The 18907-nt window shown below is 50.1% G+C and overlaps 1 protein-coding gene across 1 annotated transcript in view; it reads right to left on the reverse strand.

Annotated features, from left to right (window-relative positions):
• The window catches only part of MMP24 (matrix metallopeptidase 24), a 49200-nt gene that overhangs the window by 15283 nt on the left and 15010 nt on the right, over nucleotides 1-18907 (reverse strand). Inside the window, exons 2-4 of the mRNA XM_051846145.2 lie at nucleotides 12211-12359; nucleotides 6480-6596; nucleotides 4732-5036 (exon numbers count right to left, since the gene is read on the reverse strand). Of these exons, the coding sequence (XP_051702105.1) occupies nucleotides 4732-5036; nucleotides 6480-6596; nucleotides 12211-12359 (571 nt within the window). The remainder of the gene's footprint in view (nucleotides 1-4731; nucleotides 5037-6479; nucleotides 6597-12210; nucleotides 12360-18907) is intronic.

Here is an 18907-nt window from a genome sequence, read left to right on the forward strand (position 1 = left end):
AGCTGGACAGGAAGAGGAGCAACCAGGACAGAATCTGGCGCCCCAACCAGGACTAGAACCCAGTGTGCCGACACCTCAGGCGGAGGATTAGCCTAGTGAGCCGCGGCGCCGGCCAACCTCAGGCTGTTGAAGTTCAGCTCAATGCCCCTCTCTTTCAGGAAGCCTTCCTTGATTTCCTCAGTTGCCGGTGAAGGATTCCTCTTTGGCAGCCTCCTGGCAGTTTCTCGGGAACTGTTTGTAGGCACTGAAAACTTTGCACCCTGCGTTAAGGCCACTGGCGCACACTCTTCACCTGCCCCGAGACCGAGAGCTCTGTGCTTGGCTGGGTGAGGTGACAGAACCCCTGTGGGCCTGTTCCAAATGGCGGAGTCCTGGGCTCACAGCCGGCCCTGCCACTTAGCAGCTATGCAGCTTCCTCCTGTACAAGGGAGACTGCCGTTCCTGGCGGCTGCCTCCCGGGGTGGGGGACAGCAAGGTCAGAGGGGAGGTCACCTTGCCCTGGGCAGGAGCAGCACAGCTTGGGATCTGCTCACTGCTGGGGTTGACTCATTGCAAGGAAAGGAGCACGGAGCGAGCAGACGTAGCCTCTGAAGCCGGCATCCAGGCGTGCGGGCTGGCCTGCTCCGTCCCACGCGCCAATAGGTGGGGAACCAGCACCTTCACCATCCAGTGTTTCCAGGGAGCCTTTTAAACACGCAGGCGGGACACTCTGACCAAGCAGGGTCGGGTCAGGACGGAGGAGATAACCCCACCCCCACCCCCGCCCTGTTCCCCAGGTGAATTGTATCCGGTCAGGTTAGCACAGCCTAAAACAGTGTTCAACGTTAACATCACTAGAAGGGAGACAAGCTGCATGCTCTGTGCTTCTGCAGGGGATGAAGAGGAAGTACCAGCACCACCCAGTTCACGTTCTCGCCGCACAACGTGACCCTGAGTGGGGGCAGGCTGTGGCTCTGTTGAGCGACACTCAGCGATGTCGGGGAGGTGAGGCTGTCCGGAGAGCAGCGGAACCCTGCCACGCCGAGCCACTGCACCCAGGACAAGTGACAAGTGACCCGGTTTCTTCCACAGACACCCGAGGGGACTGTTTCAAATTCTTGGGGCTTCAGGAGCCCGTCCGCCATGTGTGATGCGAGGATCTTGTCTGAATCCTGATTCAAGAACGCAGCTATGAAAGACGTTGCTGAGGTAATTTGGGAAAGCAGATGCAGAACTGGATATTAGATTTTAAGAAATTATTTTGTAGAGGTTGATAGTGATTTTGTGGTTATGTTAAAAGCTAAGTCTCTTATCTGTTAAAAGGCCTACACTGAGGAATTTACAGATGAAATGAAATTGTGCCTGGGATTTTCCTTAAAATATACCAGCTAAAAACAAAAACCAAAAAACTCAGCAGAGTGTCTGGGGTAGATGAGTCGGGACTCAGGAGTGACATGTGCTGACAACTGCTGAAGCAGGTGATGAGTGTCGGGGTGGGGGTCACAACATCACTGTCCCTACTTTCGTGAATTCGAAATTATTCATAATGAAAGTATAGAAAACAGCCGGCGCCGTGGCTCACTAGGCTAATCCTCCACCTGCGGCGCCGGCACACCGGGTTCTAGTCCCAGTCGGGGCGCCGGATTCTGTCCCGGTTGCCCCTCTTCCAGGCCAGCTCTCTGCTGTGGCCCAGGAGTGCAGTGGAGGATGGCCCAGGTGCTTGGGCCCTGCACCCCATGGGAGACCAGGAGAAGCACCTGGCTCCTGCCATCGGAATAGCGCGGTGCGCTGGCCGCGAAGGTCATTGGAGGGTGAACCAACGGCAAAGGAAGACCTTTCTCTCTCTCTCTCTCTCTCACTGTCCACTTTGCCTGTCAAAAAAAAAAAAAAAAAAAAAGAAAGAAAGAATAGAAAACAGAAGATAGCCAAAAATCAGAAAGTTCCCAGCAGACCCTGCTCACGCCCTTGATAAGACTTAGTGGAAGTTACGTGAGATGATGCACAGGTGTGCCAGACACCTTTTCCCTCCCCTCTCTCTCCAAACCTCTCTTAAGAGAATCTACTGCCTCCCAGCTCCTCAGTCAGGGCTCTCCTGCTGTGGCTCTGAGCTGCATCTGGACAGTCCTTGCTTGGTTCTCCAGAGCAAAGTCCTGACTGCTGTCCAAAAAAGGCATTGGCCATTGTGGGATCTCACAGAGTCGCTGGCCATTCATCAGACATGGGCTGGGTGCTGGGTGCTGCCTACCCACAGGCCCCAGGTCCTTCTTGAGCAAGGGGTGAGTGTGGGATGAGCACACCCGCAGGGCCAGGTGGAAGGGGCAGGTGGAGGAACAGGGGTGTCTTCCCATCCTCCTCTGGACAGCAACCCTTTGAAAATCCATGTTTCTGTGTCAGGGCTGTGACTAAACTCTCATCAGCTAGCAGTGCCAGGCACAAAACAGGGCCTCAAAAATGTTAGTACTCATCTCCTCACACCTTATCAGCTAGCACAGTCATTCACCGACACTGATCCAAAGCCAAGAATGCGATCAAGAGCAGGTGTGCAGAAAGCCAGGCAACACATCCAGGACACGGGGGAGAGATACCAGGGCGAGGAAGCGCAGCTTCTTAGGAAAGAGGGCAGCGAGAACGTGAACATTTTTGTGACGTTGCCTAGGCTGAGCCTCGGCCAAACCTCCTGAGCCAGCCTTCGGCAGAGTAGGCTGAGAGCGGCCAATCCCTCATCCCTGCACTGACGGGACATGTCTTTTCAGAGGTGATCACTTTTTCTGGGCACCAAACTCAGCTTCTAAGAAACTAGCCCTGGAAGAGCTGCCGTCAGCCTGAAACATTGCCACGAACACAAAAAGATGCCCAGGGTTCTCCAAACTTGCTTGAGCTGGGGCTTGGGAGTTCATTGTTTATAACAAGAACCCCAGCCGGTTCCCACGATCAGGAAGGTTAGGGCTGTGGGACTGAAGTAGTTTTCTCAGGGTGATGGGACACTTGCATGAGAGCCACCGGGGGAATTTATCAAGCCAAGTACACGTTCCCAGGCCCTACCCCAACCCAGAGAAGAACAATGGCAAGAAGTTAGGGGCCTGGAGCCTGAATTTGTGTTCTTAAAAATTGCTTCTAGAGGCCTGCGCCACGGCTCACTAGGCTAATCCTCCACCTGCAGCGCTGGCACCCTGGGTTCTAGTCCCGGTTGGGGCGTCAGGTGCTAGTCCCAGTTGCTCCTCTTCCAGTTCAGCTCTCTGCTGTGGCCCGGGAGTGCAGTGGAGGATGGCCCAAGTGCTTGGGCCCCTGCACCCGCATGGGAGACCAGGAGAAGTACCTGGCTCCTGGCTTCAGATCAGCGCAGTGCACCGGCCGTGGCAGCCATTTGGGGAGTGAACCAACGGAAGGAAGACCTTTCTCTCTCTCTTTCTCTCTCTCACTGTCTAACTCTGCCTATCAAAAAAAAAAAAAAAAATTGCTTCTAGCTCCTTCCAGTGTGCCCTGAGGCTTGAGAACCGTGCGTGGTGCTTCACGTGGTGGCTAAGAGCGTGGGCTCCAGAGTCACGATGCCCAGGTTCAAAGCCATATTTCACCATTCACCAACGGTGGCAACTGAGGCTGCTTCGTGTTTCTCCACACCTCAGTTTACCTATCTGTAAAATGAGGAGGGTAGTCATATGCACCTGAGCTCTATAGGTACTGCATGCTAACCGATCGCGCTACTGGAGCTCCCCACCTAGACTCTAATGTGGTGAAAGCACTTGGCCTGGGCTTTGGAACATGAACACCCCACTAACTGTTATCTGCTACAATCAAAAAATGACTCCTCTAGCCTTCTTCCCTCCAGGCATCCCTGCGTTTGTCTGCCTTGTGACAGGGTCACTTACTTAGGGACACATCTTGTCTCTTGACTTCCAGAGGGCACAGACCATGTCTTTTTTTTTTATGTTTAGTCCCCTTGGTCCTTGCAGGACTTTGCTTCATGTTCGAGTTGGAAGGGACCTTAGAGAACGTGTAATCCAGCCCCTTATTTTACAGATGAGGCGGCAGAGGGTGAATCCTTCATCCCTACTCACATAACCAGGTAGTTAACTAGGATGTGGGCCCCAGCACTACCACCTACCAGCCATGTTATTTGAGCCCTGAACTCTGCATCTTCAAAAGGGGTACAGATGTATGTCTTTGGCCACTGTTTGCTCAGCAGGAACCTTGGAAGTAAATATCGGGGAGGAACTCCTTGGCAGCCTGAAGAATACTCCTACTGCATGGTGCTGACTCTGGCTCCATAAGTTGTCAGTGCCTCGCTGTGGCACAGGGCAAGCTACCCAAGGGTGCTAGAATAATTTCAGGGCCTGTTTGACCTAAGGGAGAGAGTTGGTCGGTCCACCTGTAAGTGGTGTTTGGAGACCTGGTTACTCAAGCCAGAGTCTGCCACTTGCTGACCCCGCTTCTCAGCTCTGACGCCTTGTTATCTTCTTCTTCAGCCTTCAACACCTTACTTTGCCTTCTTGTTCATGGCCTAACCCCCTCTTGCCTCAGTCCAATTAGACCGTCTCCTGAGTGATCCACCCTATCTCTGGCCCTGAACCTGATGAGTCAAAAGTTGACACCATCAGAGACCTCAGCTCCCATCTTCTCAGGTTCTTAGTTCTTGGCTAGAAAGCTCTAGAATGCAGAAAACTCATCCATGGAGCCCTCTAAGCTCTTCCTCGGGGCTTCCTTCCCTGCAAACTGGGCAGCACAGGACTCCCCCTTGCCCTCTTGTGGCCTTACCATCATGGTTGGCATTTCCTAGCGTCCACGGCTCATCTGAGTCAAAGTGGGTATCTCCTCCGATTCCTGGGCCAGGGAAGTAGGCGTGGGCCAAGAATCCCCCTTCCCCATCAAATGGGGAGCTGTCACCATGGAAACCAGAAGCAAAGAAGATCATGATGTCTGCTTCCTTCCGGTCACTTTTGATCTCATGGTATGGCACCTCTTCAAAGGTCAGCGGGGTCACCTTCTGCCACACGTCAAAGGCCTGGCGAATAGCTTTCCGTGTGTCTAGCTCGCCCACCTTTGGGGTATAGTTGTGAATGCTGGCGAGAGAGGGGAGGGTCATTAGGGAGGAAGAGAGAGACTGAGGGGAGCTGAAAGGGATGTCAGAGACAACACAGCCCAGTGGGCTTCACACTTTGAACCCCACAGTTTTGGCATCTGCCCTAGGGGTCGCCGAGTAGACAGAGCTCTGCATCCCACCCTGCCCCCTTTGGAGTAACTTTGCTTGAATCCCTGTTTTATATCTGATTTCTGACAAAGTTTGGGTTGAATAAGGGATTGCACTCCAACTTGTAGAAAAAAACCAACTTGGTAGATAGCATTTTCTAAATTTTAAGTCTTTTCTCCCAACGTAGAAAATCTATGCACCTAGAAAAGTCATTGTTGAAATACTCAGAGTTTAAGTGAAAAACCCCTTTAAAAAGATCTTTGGCACCAGCTACTGCTTGTCTGCTGGAGGCTGGTATAGAGTGGAATCAGAACTAGCCTGTTGTCAACTTGGCTATTTAAGATCGCTCTGTCCGTACTGCACAGCTGTCCACAAAGGGGCATCACTACTTATGAGAGCTCTGCCCCATGAACACCGGGGGCACAGACCATTCTCCCCACTCAGTAAGTGAGGGAACCGAGGCCCCGAGGGGTTGGGTGATAGACATTAAGGTCAGAGTTGGGTTAGAACCCAGTTCTTTTTCATCTCGATTCCTTCTCTTCTTCTATTCAGTTCCTAACCCAGATTCTTCTTAAATTTCCCTCTCATCAGATTTCTGGAAAAAAACCAGCCTGGCAGCAGGAGGGCCCGGGGTTTAACTCTCGGGATCCCCGTCTGCATCTCCGAGGCCGTCCGAGCCTGCCCCACGCCTGGGCCTTGCCTCAGCCCCACCTGAATTCTGATGCAGGGTCTCCTGTGATGGCCCCACCAGTGCCACCCTCGGTCCCCTGGGGTGACTGGACTGATCTTGTTCCCCCCTGGCTTGCCCAGGTAGCCTAGGAATGGCGCTGTGAGTCAGGTGCCAATGCTTTACGTTCCTCGGAGTGACTAGGACTCTGTGTTGGAAATCTTGGGAGAAGTCCATCAGGTCAATTTTGGGTGAGTGTGTGGGTGGGGATCCCAACTAGAGGAAGTGGGATTTGGCAAGCCGTGATTGGGAGAGTGAGTTCAGCCATTGTTCTTCATCACAGCTAAAAGGTACTAGACAATGCATATCCCACTTTCTAGAACTAAGAACTGTGGGCATCTCTAAACAGAACACAAATAACATGGCCCCAAAGGACCAAATAAACCAGAAGGTGGAGTCGTAGCAGCCTGTGGAAGCCATAAGCAGCACAAAGGCACAGGTTCTGTGTTCTTGGTCCTGAGGCCTACTTACCTGGCCCTTGCCCTAAGCCCCGGGCCCACCTATAGTAAGCGTCTCTGAAACTCAGGCCAGGAAAAACAGAGCAAGTATGGAACCAAACCCAGGGAGGAAGAGAGGGAGTCGAGGCACCTGTAGGTGATGTGCTTTTGCCTCCACTTCTGTCCAGTCAGGGCATAGCGCTTGTTTCTCCGCCTACGGCTCAAGTGGGGGTGATCAGGAACGCCACATCGGGGTTTCTTCATCCACCTGGGCAGAGAGAGGACACACACATATACACACTGTGGTCACTGAGCACCCTAGAAAGGCGTCATGGAGCCCCCAGTGCAGAGTGCACCCCTTAACCTAGATGCTGGGTTCTGACGGACCCCACAGGAGTTTGGATAACTGATCGGCTCACGGATTCATTCGCTCACAGTCAGATATGGAGCGACACTGTTGTGTAAGAGCCCAGGAGTCAGGAAACAGCGCTTGATAAGTTCTCGCTCCACCACTAATCTCAGGGCGCCAGGCAGGTGACTGAAGCAGTGCCAGCCCCAGTTTCCTCATCTGCGTCGCAGCAGTTAGGGTTCTTTCTGTTCTTAGGTTGCAGTGAATCTCAGAGGAGGGAGTGTACGTGAAAACCTCTGAAAATGCGATCCGATCACACCGCTCTCTGGTTTAAAAGCCCCCAATCTTCCTGAAACTCCTAGGATAAGGTTTCAGCTCCTCACCCTGGCCCACAAGGCCCTGTGTGGCCTAGCCCTTGCCTACCCGACCCACACTGTCCCCATCCCCCCTCACCTCTGCTCCCACCACAGGGACCTTCTTGCGGCTCCTGGAACGTGCCCAGCCCATTTCCACTCCAGGGACTTTGCTGTCCCTCCTTGCAGTGCTCTCCTTGGTTTGTCCCCTCACGTTATGCAGGTCTCTGCCCTCCAGTGAGGACTCCCCTGTCCACCCTATCTAAATAGCCTCCCCGGCCGCATGTCTGATGATCCTGCTTAATTTTTCTTCAGAGTTTCTAATACTTCCTGAAATTATGCATATGATTTCTTGTTTAGTCTTTGTCTCTTTCATCAGATCCCGAGCTCATGAGGATAGGAATCCTCCCTGGATGCCAGGATGATCACAGAGCCAGGCACAGGAGACTGACCAGGATTTGTTGACTGAGTAGCTGATTGAATGAATGAATCAGAATTCTCCAATAGTAGGATGGGTTAGCATAGAAGACCTCAAATCCACTTTCACTAAAAGTGTTCAAGAAGTGACTAAACAACACAGAGAGTTCTCTGCACTGCTTATTATGGTATATTGTGACTGGACGTCTACCAGCCTGTGGCCTCTAGTAAACTGTACATTCTTTAAGGCCAAGAACTGTGCCAGAATCATCACAGTGTCCCCAGATGCTAGAACCAAGTAAATCCTGGTAACTTATCAAGTAAAATCACATTACAGAACAGGAAGCCCGGGACATCACCGGGGGTTTTAAAAGAAGCTTCCAGGGCAGGATATTTTAAAAAGAGCATGGCCAGTTGTGACCTAGGCCGTCCTGCATTTTATGTCCCTGCGCTGCCTAATGACCAACCAACTAAACCATAACTTGGCATCACTGGGGAGGAAAGCAGTCTGACCTCATTTGCTGTTGTTAAAAGCAGTTGCCATTGGCAATAGAGAGAGGAGCAGAGACTATTGCAACCCAATAGTAGAAGTGTCTTGAGGGAGTTAACCAGTTCTTACTCATCTTTGTATGTTTCACATTGCCTTGAGGGTGTGATGCATTCCGAAATCATTGATAAAAGCCATTGTAAGAGCAAAGCCATGCATTGATGTAAATGTTTAGATTTCTCAGATGAGGGAAGAGATACATAGGTAAAATGAGCAACATGCAAAACAGAAAACAGTGAGGCAGAACTGGCACTTGGTTGAATGAATAAATGAACCATTAATTAATGCAATCCAACACACAAAGGGTGGGGCTTTTATTTTTCTCTGTCCATGTCTAGCACAAGATTGAGCCAGAGGAACCGTTGATGGCATGGATGAATGAATGAATGAACTAATGAATGAGTGTGTTATGTTTCCCCAGGTGGGTGTTCACAAGCAGTGCTTTTTTTTTTTTTTTTTTTTTTTTTTTTTTTTTTTTTTTTTTTTTTACAGGCAGAGTGGATAGTGGGAGAAAGAGACAGAGAGAAAGGTCTTCCTTTTGCCGTTGGTTCACCCTCCAATGACCTTTGCGGCCGGCGCACCGCACTGATCCGAAGCCAGGAGCCAGGTGTTTTTCCTGGTCTCCCATGGGGTGCAGGGCCCAAGCACTTGGGCCATCCTCCACTGCCTTCCCAGGCCACAGCAGAGAGCTGGCCCAGAAGAGGGGCAACCGGGACAGAATCCGGCGCCCCGACCGGGACTAGAACCCAGTGTGCCGGCGCCACAAGGCGGAGGATTAGCCTATTGAGCCGCGGCGCCGGCCAAGCAGTGCTTTAAATTGCCGATCTTGCTTCTTTCCACCAAGGCCCCTGCTGTGACAAAGCAGAGGGCCCCTAGGGGAAGAGACAGGCCCAGAGAAAAGCAGCCATTGCCCAAGGTCATGGAGCTGGAGCTGAAACTCAGGTCTCTAAACCCCACCAAACCCCTGCCCCACTCAGGTCTTGGATTAAGTGGGTGCACCTTCCTCCTCCTGGTGCCTCCGAACACCCCTCCCTTGCCGTGTCCCAGAGGCAGGACTGCGAGTGGGGAATGCCATCCTCTCCCCTCAGACCATCCCCTCTGCCTCCTCCTTTCCCCATCCACCTGCCACTCTCTGAACCCTGTCCAACAGGCCTGGGGCTTTCTGGAACAGAGTAAAACCAAGGCCAGGTGGTGCCTCAGCAGACACCAGCGTTCCTGGCCCAGGATGTGCTGCCAGGAGGCCTGCGCAAGACCCTCAAAATAACCTCCACTTTGAAAGACGCTCAGGCTCTCTTTACCCAGCTCACTCCACAGGGCTGAGGCGGGCACAGTGCTCACGACATCCCAAGAGTAGCCAAATATATTATCTTGGAATCACACAATCTCATAATGAGAGAATCCTAAGAATACGAAATGTTTGGACAGAACTTTAGAATCATAAAACCCCAAACTAACCAGATTTTAAACTTTAGACACTCAGCATAATGGAATCTAGCATTGTTTTTTTAATAAATGTTTTAATGTTTAAGAGATAGTTTTTTTTTCCAAAAAAAATTTACTTATTTGAAAGGCAGAATCAGAGAGAGAGAGAGAGAGAGAGAGAGACAGATCGGTCAGTCTTCCATCTGCTGTTTCATTTCCCAAATGGCAGCAACAGCCAGAGCTGGGCAGATCCAAAGCCAGGAGCCAGGAGCTTTTTCCATGTCTCCCACACAGGTGCAGGGGCCCAAGGATTTGAGCCATCTTCTATTGCTTTCACAGGCCCTAGCAGAGAGCTGGATTGGAACTGGAGCAGCCAGGACGTGAACTGGCACTCATATGGGATAGCAGCATTGCAGGTGGTGGCTACACCACAGCGCTGGCCCCGGAATCTAGCATTTGAGAGCTATAATCCAACACACTTTGTATATGAACTTGCTGAGACCCATAGATGATTCTGTCTAGAAGTGACTTACTCAAGGCATGCACTGGTCCTAGACCCTCAACAGGGTGCATTTCCTATTCGTCCCCCACTCATTTCCAGCGTCCTTATCCAGCCCTGCCATCTCCTCCTGCCTAAGCTTAGGCTCCCTTGCCTCCTCCTTAGGAAACTCACTCCAGCTCTGGTCCACGCCTTCATGCCATGAATGGCTTTTTTTGAGCAGATTTAATAGCTTTTTTTTTCTGCTGCTGCTTCTTTTTTTTTTTTTTTTTTTTTTTTTTGACAGGCAGAGTGGACAGTGAGAGAGAGAGAGACAGAGAGAAAGGTCTTCCTTTTTGCCGTTGGTTCACCCTCCAATGGCCGCCGCGGCCGGCGCACTGCGACCAGCGCACCACGCTGATCTGATGGCAGGAGCCAGGTGCTTACCCTGGTCTCCCATGGGGTGCAGGGCCCAAGTACTTGGGCCATCCTCCACTGTACTCCCTGGCCATAGCAGAGAGCTGGCCTGGAAGAGGGACAACTGGGACAGAATCCGGCGCCCCGACTGGGACTAGAACCCGGTGTGCTGGCGCCGCAAGGCGGAGGATTAGCCTAGTGAGCCGCGGCACCAGCCTAGATTTAATAGCTTTTATAGCTATTTGAAAATCCTCTCTACTGGGGCTGGCGTTGTGACATAGTGGGTTAAGCTTCCACCTGCAACATCTGCAACCCATATGGGCACCAGTTGGAGCCCCAGCTGCTCCACTTCCCATCCAGCTCCTGGCCAATGTGCCAGTGGAAAGCAGTGGAAGATGGCCCAAGTACTTGTCCCCTGCACCCATGTGGGAGACCTGGATGAAACTCCTGGCTTTGGCCTGGCCCAGCCCTGGCTGTTGTGGCCATTTGTGGAGTGAACCATGGAAGATCCTCCCTCCCTCCCTCCCTCCCACCCTCCCTCCCTCTCCCCCTCCCCCCAACACTCTACCTTTAAAACAAATAAAATAAATCTTTAAAAAACCCTTTCTACTAACTGTTTTGAAACATTCAGCTAACTGTTGTCATCGTAGTTATCCCATGTGCCACAGAGCATCAGCGGTTATTCCTCTTCCTGTCCTCCATCTTAAACAGAGCCCACCATCCTTCTCCCACCTCCCTTGCAAGCTTCCCTCCCTGCCTTTCCCCTCCCCTCCTCCCACTGCTGGCTCACCATTCTGCTGAGATTAACACCCTCTTTGCTATTCACCCTGCCCCATATGGGGCTTCCCCCACTCCTCCAGCTGCTCCTTCCCAGCTGGCTCTGTGGGGTCCCCCCCACCCCGCCCTTTGCTTTTCCTCTCTTTGATGCTTTCCCAGAGTGACTGCAGCCATCCTCAGCCTTGATTTGTGTGTTACTACCTCTGGGAATCTGCTTCCTTCTGAGCTCTAGATGGGCGTGGCCACATGACTGTTCTCACCAGCTGGGAGTCTCTGGAAGGGGCATGTCAGGATCAAGCACAGTGCCCAGCACACGTCTGGTGGATGCAGAAAGTGTCATTTAAGAAGTCTTTCTGCCAAGGGATTCGTGCACAACTTGGGGAACTCTAGAGGGTGACTTCAGACCAGAAGAGCACATCTCTAACCCAACGCTCCATTTCACTGATAAGGAAACTGATGCCCAGAAGGGTTGAGCGACTTGTCCCCAAGGTCACACAGTAAGCTAACAGCAGACCTGGCACTCCTGTTACAGTTTAAATAATAGCTTGAGTGTCTACCAAGAGTGTCAGGGGCTTGGTCCTCAAAATCTTATGTTAGTGGTTAATGGGCTGAATTCAATTGTGGTGTCTGAAGTGGGGCCTTTGGGAAGTGATTGGACTGAGTTAGGTTGCAGGGGTGGGGTCCTGTAATTGAATCAGGATGGCCCTGTGAGGAGTGATCAAGGGGGCACAGAGGAGCATGCTCTTTGTCTCTCTCTGCGTGATCTTCCCTCTGCATGCGATCTGCTACCTGCCGCCATCATTGGACTCCAGACTGATGGGGCCACCTGACCTTGGACTGCGAACCTCCAAAACCGTGAGCAAAAATAAACTTTTTCCTTTATAAGTTAAGTTCTCTCTTTTGTTACTAAGTTGCAGTAACAAAAAACTGACTACTCCAGACTCTCATCCCAGCACATCCTCAGCTCACAGAGGAAAGGGTACTTTGGGGTATTCCTCCCAGGATGGATAGGCAGGCAGCATGGGCATGGTGTGTGCACAGTGTACAGACAAGGACATGGCAACTGTGAGCCCAAATGTGAGCCCCGAGACTGAAAGGCACGATGTCCTCCGCAAGTCTTACTCGATTGTTGTCTGATCCAGCACGCCGGTGACTGGGATCCCGTAGAACTGCTGCATGGTGGAGACTGCTGACTGTAAGGCCTTCCCCGAGTGCAGTGCAGACGCCCGTGCATCATAGGGCAGCAGGTAGCCGTACGACTTCAACCAGCTCTGAAAGACAGAGAGAACAGCAGGCGTTACGCTGGAGAGCGCTCTGTTCTACCTGGGCAGATTTGCCCTTAACGCCAGGGCTCACTCTACCCACGTGACTTATGGATTCACGCTCTGATTTCTTCTTCCATCACTCCTTCCAGCAGCCACTGGCAAATGAACCTCCAGAACACACAGCTCTTGGCTTACTCCCCTGCATAGACCTTTTGTTGGAGCCCGATTGGCTCTAGAATAAAGATCAAATTTGCATTCAAAGCTTTTTATTACCCAACCTTTTTACGCATTTGCCCGGTGCTTTCCTCTGATAAAAGACTAGACATGCAAGAACAGTTAATTATCTGACGTGGTGTGATCTGTTGAAAATGTGTCCCCTGGAAACTCGTGTTAAGGCCAGTCTGACGAAGAATTTCGTCGTGGAATATTTCTTGCAACTCCACTATAAAGTGAGCCATGTATAAGCAAAATGATATATCTTTTAATTTAAGTATAATTTAATATGTACATAGAAAAATCTAGAAAGTCAAAATGTGAATGATACTATGCAAGATAATTTCTTTCTTTTTTTTTTAAAAGATATTTATTTGAAAGGCAGAGATACAGAGAGAGGAAGAGGAGGGAAAAAGAGATATCTTCCATCCCCTGGTTCACTCCCCAAATGACCACAATGGCTGGAGCCAGGCCAAAGCCAGGAGCTTCCTCCAGGTCTCCCACATGGGTACAAGAGCCCAAGCACTTGGGCCATCTTCTGCTGCTTTCCCAGGCACATTAGCAGGGAGCTGCATCGGAAGTAGAGCAGCCAGGACTCAAACCAGCACCCATATGGGATATGTTTAGGAAATATACACTAAAGTATTTAGGGCTACATAACAGTGTGTGATACTTGTAACTTTAATTTTAGAGGCAGGGAGAGACATGGAGAGATAGACAGACAGACAATGCCTAGGGTTGGGTGGGCTAGGGCTGGAGCCAGGTTTTCTGTGCAAGAGCCGTCAGTATTACCTGAGCCACCCTTGGTACCTCCCAAGGTCTGCACTGGAGAGATGCTTGAGTCAGGAGCCAGGAACTGAACCCAGGTACTCCAGTGTGAGATGTGGGCATCTTCACAGCGAGACCAAATGCTCATTCCTTATGTTTGTTTCTTGTTTCTATGTGAACAAGCTTACTGTGGATGTGTCTTTTATTATAACAACATATTATATGTTGTTTCTATTTTAGAAACAACAGTTTCCAATGGTCATTTTTTTAAAAGATGTATTTATTTATTTGAAAGGCAGAGTTACAGAGAGAAGGATAGATACAGAGAAAAATCTTCCATCCTCTGGTTCACTCTCCAAATGGCTGCAACAGCCAGGGCTGGGCCAGGCTGGAGCCAGGAGCTAGGAGTTTTTTCTGGGTCTCCTACATGGGTGCAGGGCCCCAAGCACTTGGGCTGTCCTCAGCTGGTTTCCCAGGTGTATTAGCAGGGAGCTAGGTCTGAAGTGGAGCAGCCAGGAGTTTAACTGGCACCCATAGGGGATGCCAGAGCTTTAGGCTGCAGCTTTAACCCACTGAGCCACAGTGCCAGCCCCTCCAATGGTCTTATATCAGTGGAAAGTACTGGGTAGATGAGTAAAGAGGCAGGGTAGTGGGAAATTTTGAATGCAAATTTAATCTTTATTCTGTAGTCAGCAGAGATCCAATGAAAGGTTTGACCACGAACTGTAAGTAACTACTTATTTATTTCAGCAAAGGTAACTATAACATCCTCACTGCCTTTGATAACATCTGACTAAGAACAAAACTGTCAGAATACTAAGGTCCTAAAACATCCACAACAGAGTGACAGCCTTCCCTCACTCGCATCTGGTATGTCAAACATGTTTTTCATTTTGAAGGATGGCACAGGGTACCAGCATGTCTTGCAGTTCCCAACACTGCTTCTCTTTCATGCCTTTGTACATATTTTCCCCTCTGCCCAGGATACTACTTCTTAGCTTTGCAAAAATCTTTCTTATTTTAAGGGTCAGTCCATAAATTCCGACCTCTGGAAGATTTTGCTGACTGCCAGGCTAAGTTATTTCCTCCCTCTCCTTCATGTCCCAAGTTCCCTATTATAGATATTACAGAGCTTATAATATCGGGCTCTTATTCCTTTATTTATCAGTCACCTCCAGGCTCTAAGCTCCTCAAGGGACTTGTCCATGTCTTATTCACGGCTGTATACCCAGTGCCCAAGACAAGTGCTGGACACACACTAGCTATGTCCATTTAACACACGTTATCTGGCATTGTGTAAAGCTGCCGTAGGGTACAAAGATGTGTAAGGAACTCACAGACTGACAGGTAAACTCTTACTAGAAATTTTGTGGTAAAAAGTGTGTGTGGAGTTACATGGGAGTACAAAATAGGACCGTCTTATCCACCGAGGGTGGGCAGGGAGAAGGGGAGCTCCGGGCAGGCTTCCAGGGGGAGACGGGGTACAGCATGTGCAGTCGCCTGGAGCCGTGGGAGAGCGGTGGGTTTTGAGCAATATTTACAATGGCTAGAATTCTGAGGGGAGTGGTGGCAGTTAAGTGGAGAGGTTGGGAAGGAGGGCAGTGGAGGGAGGTGGCCTATGATTATCTGTTCACAGAGTGGACAGATCACAGTGCTTGTGACTTGACTGTGATCTAGGATCAGCCAACAAGCTCAAGTAACACGTGTGCACATGGAAATGGCAGGGAGAGTGTCAGGTGCCCAGCCCCCACACTTGGGTGCTCTAACTTCTCTCCCCCAGGTTAAGTGGGGTTACTGCAGCACCAAGTCCCAGGACTAGAATGCCCCAGCCCTTCACAGTCAGAATGCCACCTCACTCTCCCCTCCTTTATGGAAACTTTAATTAAGAACTTCTGGACTGAAAAAATAGGGTGTGGGAAAGGCACACACGGTCCTGGAGTAAGGGACTTCGGTACATACTGGCCGCACGGCCCTGGGAAAATGGAGCTTCAGCTTCCATGTTTGGGAAGTGTAAATACTAATTTCTCCTCCACAGGGTGGTTGTGAAGATGACTTGAATGGATACACCTGCTACATAATAAGATCACTCAAAGTGTTGAGTATCGCTGTAGATGGTGTATCTGTTGTAAAATCTAGGCCAGAAACACGGTTTTGATTTCTCTGCCTAGTCTAGTCATCCTGCCCTCCCACATTCTCCCTGGATCCACAGCCAGTCCTGTGGGTGTGATGGAGGGTGGTACATTTCCCACGGTCAGGTCTACTTCCTGTCAGGTGACTGGGAGCACTGTGTAGGGTCGGGTACACCGTGGATTAAATGGCAGCTAAAGTGAACTGTAGACTGTTCATCCTGTCGTTCCACTTTCTCAGGACCACGCACAATCACGTCCCGTTAGACTTCAGCTTGAGAAAAATGTATACTCTACAGGAGCTTCTCTGAGCACTGAAGTATAAGAAAGGCAGCCTGGGTCCCCCCAGCGGATTTCCCTGTAGCTTCTCTGCCAGGAACCTCTCAGCCAAACTTATAGCTTTGATGTTGAGCGGAGTCATGCTTGGAAAGAACTGTTCTGTTTTCCACCCCATAAGCCACCAAGTTCATCCTTAACAGTCTAAAAACATTATGTTTTAATCTGTAAGCCACCTCAAGCCATTCCAGAGAAGCGGTGTGTACAACTTGAAAATGTATCCTGGGGCTGGCACCGTGGCATGGTGGGTTAAGCCGCCACTTGTGAGGCTGGCATCCCATATCCAAGTGCCATTTGGAATACAGGCTGCTCTGCTTCTAATCCAACTTCCTGCCAATGTGCCTGGGAAGGCAATAGAAGATGGCTCAAATGCCATCTTGGGCCCCGCCACCCATGTGGGAGACCTGGATGGAGTCCCTGATTTCTGGATTCAGGCCAGCCCACACCTGGCTCTTGTGGCCATTTGGTGAGTGAACCAGCTGATGAAAGCTCTCTTTCTCTCTCTTTGTCTCTGTCTCTCTCTCTTTCTCTCCCCTACTCCCTCCCCTGTCATTCTGCCTTTCAAGTCAATAAATAGGGGCTGGTGTTGTGGCACAGTAAATTTAGCCACCACCTATAACACCAGCATTTCATATGGGCACTGGTTAGAGTCCTGGCTGCTCCAGTCTGATCCAGCACCCTGTTAATGTGCCTGGAAAAGCAGCAGAAGATGGCCCAAGTACTTGGACCCCTGCACCCATGTGGGAGACCTAGATGAAGCTCTTGGTTTCTGGCTTCAATCCGGCCTAGCCCTGGCCACTGTGCCATCTGGGGAGTAAACTAGCAGATGAAGGATCTCTCTCTCTATGTTACCATACCTTTCAAATAAATAAAATAAAATAAAATAAATTTTAAAGCAAATAAATAATTTTTAAAAATGATAAATAAGTTCTGTTGCAATTACTTAAAAATTTTATTTATTTATTTGAAAGGCAGAGTTACCGAGAAAGAGGGAGAGACTGAAGAGATCTTTCATCTACTGGGTCACTCCCCAAATGGCCTCAATGCCTAGGACTGGGCCAGGCTGAAGCTAGGCGCCTAGAACTCCATCTGGGTCTCCACATGTGTGTCAGGGCCCAAATACTTAAGCAATCTTCCACTGCTCTCCCAGGCACATAAGAAGGGAGCTGGATCAGAACTGGGCAGCCAGGACCTGAACTGGCACCCCTGCAGAGTGCAGGCATTGCTAGCGTCAGCTTAATTTGCTATGCCACAATGCTGGCCTTGCAAAAAATTTTGAAATCTATACATATGAGAGAACAAAATTCCATACATATGAAGAACAAAAAGCTAATGAAAAATGTGTATTATAAAAGAACTGTACATGAATTTTGATTTTTTTTGCATGAAAATAAATTCTTCTATGAACTTTTTAAAAATATATTTATTTATTTGAAAGGCAAAGTTAACAGAAAGGCAAAGGCACAGAGAGAGAAAGAGAAGTCCTCCATCCTCTGGTTCACACCCTTGAGGGCCGCAATGGCTGGAACTATGCCAGTCTGAAGCCAGGAGCTAGGAGCTTTTTCCAGGTCTCCCACATGGATACAGGACTTGGGCTATCTTTTACTGCTTTCCTAGGTGCATTAGCAGAGAGCTGGATCAAAAGTGGAGCAGCCCAGACTTGAACCAGCACCCATGTGGGATGCCAGCGCTGCAGGCAGCAGCTTTACCTGCTATGCCACAGCACTGGCCCCATCTATGAACTTCTAAAAAGGCTTATTTGGTTTTTTATTTGACAGGCAGAATGAGAGAGGGAGAAGAAGAGAGAGAGAATCTTCCATCTGCTGGTTCATTCCCCAAGAGGCCATAACAGCCAGGGCTGGGCTGGCCCAGGCAGGTGAAAGCCAGCGCCCTGGAATTCCACCCAGATTTCCCTTGTGGGTGGCAGGGACTCAAGTACTTGGACCATCTTTCACTATTTTCCCAGGAGCATTAGCAGTGAGCTAGAGAAACTGGGACCTGAGCCAGTGCTCTGATACGGGATGCCAGTGTCACAGGCAGAGACTTTACCCACTGGGTTACAGTGCTAGTCCCTCTATGGGACATATCCTCCTATGTATGTGTGTATGTTTGTATCTGCTATAGTATTTACCAGAGTGGCACAATAATCACTGAGCTCATGAATGAATGAATGAATGAATGGTTGGGAGGCACTATCTAGGTACCAAGCAAGGGATTCCATCTTGAAAAGGTGTAATGAGCAATACACTTGGAGGCACCAAGCACGATTCCTGGTATCTATTAGAGGGAAAAACATTTCTGAAATTCAATCTACTGTGGTTTGACTTCCTTGCTTGATGAGGCAACGGGTTCCCTTGTCCCATCTGAAAAAAGATAGAAATCCACTAAAGGAAAAAAGTCCATTCAGTCTTCAACAGAATGACCTATGTTTCATCTCTGTATACCTGGATTCATTAATCAATCATCAGCCGTGTCAGAAGTCTGACCTTTACAGCTCAGTTAACCAACTCTAAGGTGTCTGTCACCCTGTAAGTGCTGAAAGAGGTGCAAACCCAGAGGAAAGTGAGAAGAATCTCAGAGTGCAAGCAGGGACCAAAATAGCTGGGCTGAACCAAGGATGGAGAGAGCGTGGACAGAACCGTGTGCCTGGCCTGCTGGCCAGAGGGCTGGATGTTGATTCCTGGGAAGGCAAAGCTGAGTAGTGGCCGGGAAAGGAGAGAGCAGAGAAAAACAAGGAGGAAAAAAAAGGGGGGGCGGGGGGACAGAAGAGGGAGGAGCGGCAGACAGCAGAGGTGGTGGTGAGATGAGAAGTTGCAGTGGGGGCAGCGAGAAGATCCCGGGCAGTGCACCTGGGAAACAGAGATGGCCATGGAGGGGAAGAGACAGCAGTGGTCTCCAGGGGGCTTCTGTGAGCACCACTCCTGGGTGGATGTGAGCCTGGAGAAGGAGTGGGGAGGGTGATCGGGACCTGGTGTTTGATCAGAAGTGAAGTGGCCGGGTGGCACTATCAGGCCAGAGGTGAAGTCTACAAAGAAGCACCAGGCAGAAGAGCGTCAGATCTGGACACATGAGTTAGCATGATGAAGAAAGAAGGAAAGACCCTGATCCAAG

The sequence above is a fragment of the Oryctolagus cuniculus genome, chromosome 11, assembly GCF_964237555.1.
Source record: "Oryctolagus cuniculus chromosome 11, mOryCun1.1, whole genome shotgun sequence".
Lineage (NCBI taxonomy): Eukaryota > Metazoa > Chordata > Mammalia > Lagomorpha > Leporidae > Oryctolagus > Oryctolagus cuniculus.